The 8,909-nt window shown below is 50.4% G+C and overlaps 1 protein-coding gene across 3 annotated transcripts in view; it reads left to right on the top strand.

The window, feature by feature from the left end:
* The first annotated feature begins 2,175 nt into the window (after positions 1-2,175).
* DDHD1 (DDHD domain containing 1) overlaps positions 2,176-8,909 on the top strand; it is a 55,408-nt gene continuing 48,674 nt past the window's right edge. For all 3 annotated transcript variants that reach the window (XR_010622948.1, XM_065748623.1, XM_065748619.1), the window contains exon 1: positions 2,176-2,774. Coding sequence is in view for 2 of the 3 variants with exons in the window: in XM_065748623.1 (XP_065604695.1) it covers positions 2,207-2,774 (568 nt within the window). In the remaining variant the exon portion in view is untranslated. The remainder of the gene's footprint in view (positions 2,775-8,909) is intronic.

Here is an 8,909-nt window from a genome sequence, read left to right as displayed (position 1 = left end):
TGCTACGCAACACACAGAAGTTCCCTCATAGGATGCATCCAGGCAGAAGGGATTGGTGTATTAAGCATGTGGAATCCCAGTTTCAGGAGGAGATGTGGGAATTGGGGAGTATGTGTACTGCATCCTGTTTTTTTTTCCACAGCTGATGTGCAGGTAGGATAGGAGTATCAGTCACATATCCTCACACCACCTCCTTGCTCCAGGGTGTGTTGCAAAACAGGGGGTTTTGTACAAACAGGGGACCCCACCCCAGTATTTCAGGGTGTGTTTCTGGGAGGCTTTCCCTCTGCCACCCCTGCAACAGCCATGAGATAAGACAAAGGGGACTTACACATGGAGGTGAACCATCTGTGTGTGTGTTTGGGACTGGGAACTGTGTCTCATTCTTGCCCCTGACATAACAAAGTGTTTTATCACATTACACTGATATGCATCTCAGCATCCCATCCTGCCAAGTGCACAGGGCAGGGAGGTGGCTGTTTGTGGCTTGCACACACCAACAAGAACAGGTGAGCCCCAACACCTCCCACTTTGGTCACATAGAAAGCATTTGGAGGACTGAGATCTCGCATGAGGGTGAGACATTCCCAAGACAGCAGGTTTGGCCTCACCTTGAGCACTGGGTGCAGGCTGGGCACCATGATATCAGAAGGACATAAAGCCACTAGAGAGCTGCCAAGGGAGGGGGATGCGGGTGGGGAAGGATCTGTAAGGCAAGGTGTGTGAGGGGCACCTGAAGCCCATGGTTTGTTGAGTCCAGGGCAGGCTGCAGGAAGGCCTCATGGTGGCTGCAGCTCCTTGAATGCAGCGGATGGCAGTCCTGGGCTCTGTGTGGAGCAGCATGGAGCTGTGCTGGGGAGGAGGTTGGGGAAAGGCTCTGCCCCAGAGGCTGGTGGGCACAGCCCTGAGCTGCTGGAGCTCAGGGAGCATTGGTACACAGCTCTCAGCCACAGGATTTGGGTAGTCAGCGTGGAGCCAGGAGACAGAAAGAACTCTTTCAACTTGGGATGTACTGTGATTCTATCCTAGCGAATCATGAGAACATCTTCTCCATAGTAAAGATAACTGCAAACCATCTAGACGGTCATCACAGCACCTCAACGTCTCTGTTTATTGTTGTAAAGGTAAACAGAAATAGGGGCAAGTAGTCTTTTTCGGGGTACACTGCAAAGGACAATAATACTTGTACATGGCAACAGAGGTGCTACTCCCTGCTGATTTATCTGTTGGGCCAGGTATGTTACACAAACAAAGAACAAAACTTAAATATGGGATAATACAAGAATGTGGAGGCAGCTAAACTTGTTGATAAGAAAGCAGGATGGATATCCTGTTGTTCCAACAAGATAACCAAACAGATGTCTCACTTAAACAAAACACCCATAGGAATGGTGAGGAGCTCTCCCCCTTCAAGGTTTGAAAATTTACAGCAAAATTGACCCTTAGGTTTAATCCCCTCAATAACCAGAGTTTGGAATGTGATGAATATGCATGTGCTATACCTTTAAATATGCATGCATGTCTCTCTTTGGCGTGCATGTTCGGTGGGGAGATCCCCCATGCACCCAGCGCTGTAATAAAGGGAATACCTGCTTGACATATTGCACTGGTGTGTCAAGTTACTTTGTCGGATTTCTCAGCATCACTAGAATCCCCAGGGTTGGAAAAGACCAGCAAGACCATCCAGTCTGACCATCCACCCATCAACAATAGTTCTCTCTCAACACAACGTCTAAATGTTCTTTAAACACATCAGGGTGGGTGACTGTCGCCTCCACGCGCAGCCCACTGCAGCTCCTGACTGGTCCTCTGGTTGAAGAACACCCAGACTGAATTCCCCCTGGAAAATCTGAACCCATTCCCTCTATCACCAACCGCGAGGCCGACCCCCAGCTCACCACAACCTCCCGTAGTCACACAGGGCGATAAGCTCTCCCTTCGGCCTCCCCTCCTCCAGACGCGTGCGTGGGTGCCGCGCAAGACCAAGTCGCGCTGGGGCGGGGGGGGGCTTGACCGTGCGGGATCAAAGCTCAGCCGCGGGGCAGCCCCTCCAGGCTTCCCTTCCTTCCCTTCCCCTCCCGCCCCGCACCGCCTCCGGCCGCGTCGCGTGACGATGCGGCGCCGCCCCCGCCCGCACGGAGTGAGCCGGCGGTTGCGGCAGCCGCGCGGCGTGAGGGCGGCCGAGGTGAGGCGGCACCGCCGCAGCATGGATAACCGCGAGCCCGGCTCGCCGCAGGGAGCACGGGAGCTGCCCGGGGAAGGCAGCGACTACGAGCGGGACGCGGGCAGAGAGGAGGAGCGGAAGGAGGAGGAGGAGGAAGCGGCGGAGCGCCGCCCGGCCCGCCGCCCCCAGCAGCGCTCCGTGCCGCCGCTCCGCTCCGCGCTCTCCACCTCTTCCTCCTCCGAGGAGGGGGAACCGGAGGCGGCGGTCGCCCCGAGCGATTCGGCCGGCGGCGGGGAAGACGGCGACGGCGGCGGCGGCTGCTCCGCGCTGCCCGAGGAGAAGCGGCCGCGCTCGGCGGCGGGCGGCGGGCGGCCCCGCTATGAGGTGGTGCGGGAGCTCGGGCCCGAGGAAGTGCGCTGGTTCTACCGGGAGGAGCGGAAGAGCTGGAAGCCCTTCATCGGTTACGACTCGCTGCGGATCGAGCTGGCCTTCCGGGCGCTCGGCCCCGGCCCCGGCCCCGAGTGGACGGTGGTGGAGCCGGTGTGCGTGCGGAGCGGGCTGTACGAGGTGGACGTGGCCAACGCCGAGTGCTACCCCGTCTACTGGAACCGTGAGTGCGGCTGTTACCGGCGTGGGGCCCTCGCGCCGGGCTGGGGGGGGTCCGACGTGTGCCAGCGAGGTCAGCTCGCAGGTAGCGATCGTCCCCGGCGGCAGCTCGCACCACGGGTGCCCGTCGGGTGTGGGGGGCATCCCGGAGACCTGAGGACGGAGAGCTGATGGGGTGCTCTTGCGCTCCCGAAGGACCGTCACTGCCTCAGGCAGCGCAGTGCCATCGGCCTCCTGCCCTCCCCAAAAAGGGGTGCTGGGTGTCCCCCTACCCGCATAAGGAAACCAGGTGGCCCTTCTTTCCCCACCCCCCTCGACACAGGTGGGTGGGGGGGGCTGAGTGTTCTCTGTCGCACCTATTTGATACTGACATTTGGGGGTAAGGGATGGGGCCCACTGGGCACCTTGTCTTGCGCATACTGAGGCATGGAAGGACTGGGTGTTTTCCCTTTGGCATCCAGGGGCATCGGGCAGCTTCCTCAAGTCCAGATTGTGCATCCAGGAGAGATGGAAGGGGGGATGGGGGTGCCCATGGAAAATCGGGCATTGCTCAACGTAGTCTTGAGAGGGTAGGCCCTACGTCCCCCTGAGAATAGGAGGCACTGGATACCCCCACGCTGCGTGCAGAATTTTGGGGATGAGAAGGCATTCTGGGCATTCACTCCATGGCATATAGGGATGGTGGAACAGGAGATCTGGTCATCCTCTTGTTTCTTGATAGGTACAGAGGAAGGTGGCTGAGAACCTTCTTGCTTGTGCTTCCCATTTCCCAGATGGGAAAGGGTGAGTGAGGGTGGAGATTTGCTGTCATTACTCCCCTCTTCCCTCAGTATGCGTACCTGCTCCTCAGGAGGAGCAGAGTGATAGGAGGCAGTTATTTGTCCACTGTCTCTGCCACATGCATACTTCTGACCTCTTCTGTTTGGTGAGGATCAATGGAAAAGCAGGCTGAAACTTGGCTTTTCTGCTATTGTTATCTTCTCTTCTAGGAAAGCAATGGTGCTTCCTCTCCCAAGCCCATCATCCTTCCACTGGGAGAGGCATGAAATGGGAATTCTGCTTTCTGCTTTGAGGGGATGCAACGGGCATCTCAGATGCACAGTCCTTACTTCCTATCCTTCCAAGTGAGGGTTTTTTGCTTTACCACTTCAGCTTCAAAAGGCTGGGGTGATATACACCTTCTCTCATCCTTCTTCAACATGCACCATCCCTCGCATTCATCTGTCCCCTTTGCTGGAGAAGAGGTGACCTTGGGGAACAGAGATGAAAGAATAGGCACCTTGCTTTGGAGGAAATGTGTCCCAGGGTCTTGCTGGACAAGCATCAGCTCTCCTCCCCTGGACCAGGCAGGTAATGCCACTGCTCTCCCTCTGTCCTGAAGTCTTGCTTTCCAACTGTGCTCCTTCAAAGCCAGGGAAACCATAATGGAGTGTGAGGTGGAGGCCGCCCAAGCAAGAGACGTTGTCCTGGCATGGACCTGGGAGAGAAGCAGGCAGCTTGTTCTGATCTCTGTAAATTTTTGAGATTTATTTGGGAGATTTGAAGCTGATGGGAGTCACAGAGGAGCAGATCTGAAAACTAGGGCTCTTGCTTGTTTCCTCTCTTCTTGTCATCTTTACGGGAGGGAGATCCATAAAAGATAGTAGCAGGTAGTACTGTTCACTTGTGTTGTGTGACACCTCTGTTTTTCAACTCATCGCTCCAACAGGGAGATAGTGACCCCAAGGAGCAAGGGGAGCTCTCAGTCTGTGCACACTTTGAGTTAAAGAAGAGCCTGGGCACAGCTCTGTGTTTGGACAGTGGGGATTGTTCTGTCACCACCCTGAAGCACTGACTGCTGGTGCTTGATGCATCTGCCACGTGGTTACAGATACCCAAGGGATGAGGAAACAACTGCAGTCCCTCTTGCTGCCTGTGCCATAGGGACAGAAGGGAAGGAAGGAGCAGAGCTGTCAGGTGAGGCAGGATTGCTCCTGGTAATGGAAGCAAGAGGCTGTGCTCAGCAGCAGCTTAAAGGTTTAATTTCTTGACCCTTTGCCTGGTCCATTTTGGAAGCTGATTCAGTCTCCTTAAGCCTGAGGAGCAGATGTTTCAAATAATAATGTGTCCTATAGAGAGACGATTTCTGATGCTTGGAAGGAGAGAGATCCAGAGGTTAGCACCAGAAGCAGTGCTAGACAGAGAAACAAACTCATGCTGCTAAAAATGGGGATAATTTTTCATCCTCAGAAAGCTGATTAAAAAGTGCTCAAGTCTGTTTTTTCTTATCTGGTCTGCACGTTTGCAAGACTAAGATAAACTTCTGGTGTTTCAGGGATCTGTCAGTGCCTTCTGACCTAACGCCTCCTTTGCTTGCACATGTTCTTGTGTCTTTTCTGTATATGCGAGAGTTCTTGCCTTTCTCCCATTCTCTCCTCCCAGGTGAGGTGATGTGCTCTCCTGTAGGCAGATGGCCAGCGTGGCTCTGCTGTGCTGCTGCCTGGTGCTCTCTGCCTACTTCTCTGCTGTGCCCAGGCCCCAGAAGACTGCAAGGTCAGATCCCAAGGATTCTATCTCGTCTGCTTCTGAAGATCTTGATGCTATCCCATCTGATAGCATGCGTGCAATTCTGGATCTGAAGGGTAGATGCTGCTTTGGTCCTTGTCATATGGGAGGGAGCTACTAATGGTGTACCAGATGTCACACTTGATACAAATGTGGGTAAGGTAGGAGGAACTTGCTCTCTGATTGCATGAGCATGAAAAACAGTGAGGGCAACTGACTGAAAATATGCTGAGGTGCACGTAAAAGAGTACAGAAACTGCTATCTGTTTTTGCTGATTCATGCTTTCAGTTCAGAGCAAAGGTCAAAAGCTTTAGTCTTTGTTCTTCCCTGTTGTTCTGTTCCATGTATGTACCGCTCTTCAGGGACAGATGCTGTCTAAGCCACAGTGTTGGGTGCCCTGAAAGTTCTTCAGCAATTTTGTAATCTCATTGAAAGGAAGATGCAGATTGTAGCTTGGCTTGTGCTGAAATATTTTTTTCACTCTGTGTCATCTGAAGTCTTAAGCTCGCCACAGGATTCATTTGTGACATCAGAAATATCAGACTGAGTTACAGTTTGAAGAGATTAATTACTGAGAATTTTATCTTTACCTTGTGACCTCTGGGATTTATTTAATTAGAATTGTAGAAGTAGCAAAGACAGCACAAGAGAACTGGAATTATTAGTGGAGGCTTCCAGATAAGTGAGTAACTTGGAGCTCAGCTTCTTGTCTTCTGCAGACATGGTGATGAGTGATATTTGATGAGTGAGTCTTTTCTTTGAATCCTCTTAGGTTGCCCAGTCCTCTCTGCCCTCCTACTCAAAGCAGGCTGCTTTGCAACTGTTTTTCTGCAGATTGACTTAGCCTAGTTTTCAAAGCCCTGGGTGAGTCTGTTTAAACTGCAGGCTTTTGGGTGGCTGTCCTAGTTTTTGGCTTGGGACTCGTGACTTTGTTTCATGCAACTTGTTGCCCTGCCTTTCCCTTGCTTTTTGGCGATCACACTGTCAAGTTGCTGATTTCTTATATATTAGTCCACTCTCACTCTCCAGCTAGTTGGCTTTGTGCTGGCACATTCTCCAATTTGAGTTCAGGCTGCCAGGGTCACACTATCTCTACTGCTGTCTGTCATATGGCAATATCTTATAAAAATGAAGTAGGACTTCTACGCAGATCTGTCAGTATGTGGCAAGAAGCAACAACAAAATGTGTGTTTCTGCAGGCATTTGGTGAGTCCTTGGATCATTATCTTTTAGACAAGGAGAAGGTACTTTCCTCCTGCACGTGGACTCAGTAAGAGTTTTGTTATTTCTTTTTAACACATATGCTTTTGTACCTAATAGTTTGCAGATGCCTATTAAGAATGAAATACCACATAGTGTATTAAAAAAAAAAAAAGAGTGCTTCATTAGGACCATCCTTGACTGAAGGTGTGGAAGTAACTTCGGCTGCACTGCTTGCTAGCAGAGATTCTGCTTAGACTATGTGTGAATGCAGAGGGGGTGACTGAATCCCTGTGTATAGGTTATAAACTTAAGCTGGAGTTGGACAGGTTGAAATACTGCTTGAGATTCCTCTAAGCTTTTACTGAAAGAAATTTCCAATAACTCTGGACTTCTAGTATCAGTTTCACTCTGTCTGTGAGCTGCGTCGTAGGTGGCAAGAAGCAGTCATAGTAAAAGCCTCTGCCAGCTGAGCTTTCTGCACAATGAGGTGTGAGTGCCAGGGATGTGTTATCAACCCTCTGAGCTTAGGGCCAGTCAGAATCACTGAAAAATCTTGGGTGTATAGCAGGTAACGCTTGGCACCAGATGCTTACTTACAGAAGGCTGTTTTGTTAGTGGGTTGTTTTGATGTGCTTGTTTTGATGTAGGAGATGGAGGTCAGCAGTGAGGTACAAACCCTTTTGTACGTCAGCCACTGGTGAGTGTTATGGCTTTGCTGTCAAGACTGAAAATCAACATGCCAGAGCTGCTAGGTGCTTCTCTGCTGCGTGCTTTGTGCAGGAGTGGTGGCTGCTTGTGCCTCCTGTAGGCAGTGTAAATTTCCATATTGACTTCTTACAGGTTGACACCCTGAACCCATTGTGAGGCACAGGTCTCACAACACCACTTTTTAATCGATGTCCAGGATTCAGAGCCTATGTGATTGCTTTATGGGTGTTTTTCTTCTATTCTGAAACAGAAGTCCTATTAAAACACTTATATGAGGTAGATGAAAACTGAGGATTTTCAACTAACAGTTACAGGTATATAGCTTGCAGTTTTAAGTCTGTTTTCAGCAGCAGAATGCTTCTTTAGTTTATATTGTGCCTAGAATTTGCTTTTGGTGTCTTGGATGCTCTTTCTATTCAGCTGATACCATTTTCTAAAGGAGTTTTTCATTGAAGACTGAACTGAATGCTGTTCTCTTGTTTTTCTCACCAGGCATGTTATTCTTTACTTGCAAATGAAATATTGATAGTTTATGTAGCAGGGTAAAGCATTACTTTCGCTGAGATCTTTCATGGGTTTTACTTTTCTGCCTTTCTTCTTAATCCCGTTGCTCTCTTCCTTCCCAAAGTGTATTGTTAGTTTTGGTCCAAACATCTCCTTCCTGATCAAAGGCCTTACATGATGGTGAAACAGTTTTCAGCTCTGTGGTACTCAGTGTGCATAAGTTCCACTTTCTGATGCCTTTCTCCCTTTCAGCAGGGATTACTTGTCCCTTTTAGGATGCTTTCCTAAAGCATGTTGGTACTTTGCTTGGATGTGCCCTTGAAGACAAATTTCTTCTGCTATTTCAGCTTACGTAAAACTAATCTGCTTTCTTTCCTTGTAAATGATGTCAGAAACTGTCTGCTAGATCTTGTCAACTCCAGCTGAGTGATTCAGCTTACAGACCGAGTTGTGCTCACCCATTGGTGCAGTCCATCACTTCTCCTGCTGGCTATGATCAGCAAGGAGGAAGGCAGGACTGCTGGGAATGCTATGAGCAACTCTATCAGTAGAATTTCTAAGGCTGAAAAAGATAATGTAACAGCTTTAAGTGTTGGCCAGGGGGAGTGTCAGTAGGGTGGTATGCCCTGTTTGACTGTGGGCTGCAAGTAGCTGTGAAGCCACACCAGAATGTGCCTGGCAGGAGGCTGGAGAGGAGACACTGCAGGGACAGTAGATTTGGTGAACAGCACGGTAAGTGGGCACTGGGGTGGAGGATAAACATCAGCAGAGAAGGGAGAGGGAAGGAAAAAAGAGGAGTTGGTGTGCCCTGAACGTATTCGTTTGCCTGGTTCATTAGTGCTACTGGTAGTTGTGTATGCACAGGAAAAGGCTTGCTTTTTTAAGTACAGATATTCCTATGTAGGGACCTACTTTCTGAAACTGTACGTACACTGTCATCGCTGCCTGGTGCTGGGGAGAGCTGGTGACCAGAAACCTACTGGGGAGCACTTCCAGGAGAGCACAAACATTCAGCGTTGAGGATGTGACTGTACAAAAGTCCCATGACTTTCAATGGGATGAGAGCACGTGCTCTAGTTCAGGAGGTGCTCACGGATGTTTGTCATGTGGCACACTCACTATGTGGTAGTTCAGCTTAGCTTTCACCTAACACTGTTGTCAGAAGTGCAAGCTTTGTGT

Source organism: Cyrtonyx montezumae, unplaced genomic scaffold, assembly GCF_038088225.1.
Source record: "Cyrtonyx montezumae isolate F1298 unplaced genomic scaffold, pur_monq_1.0 scaffold_10, whole genome shotgun sequence".
Classification (NCBI taxonomy): Eukaryota; Metazoa; Chordata; class Aves; order Galliformes; family Odontophoridae; genus Cyrtonyx; species Cyrtonyx montezumae.
This window is presented reverse-complemented; position numbering and strand designations above follow the sequence as displayed.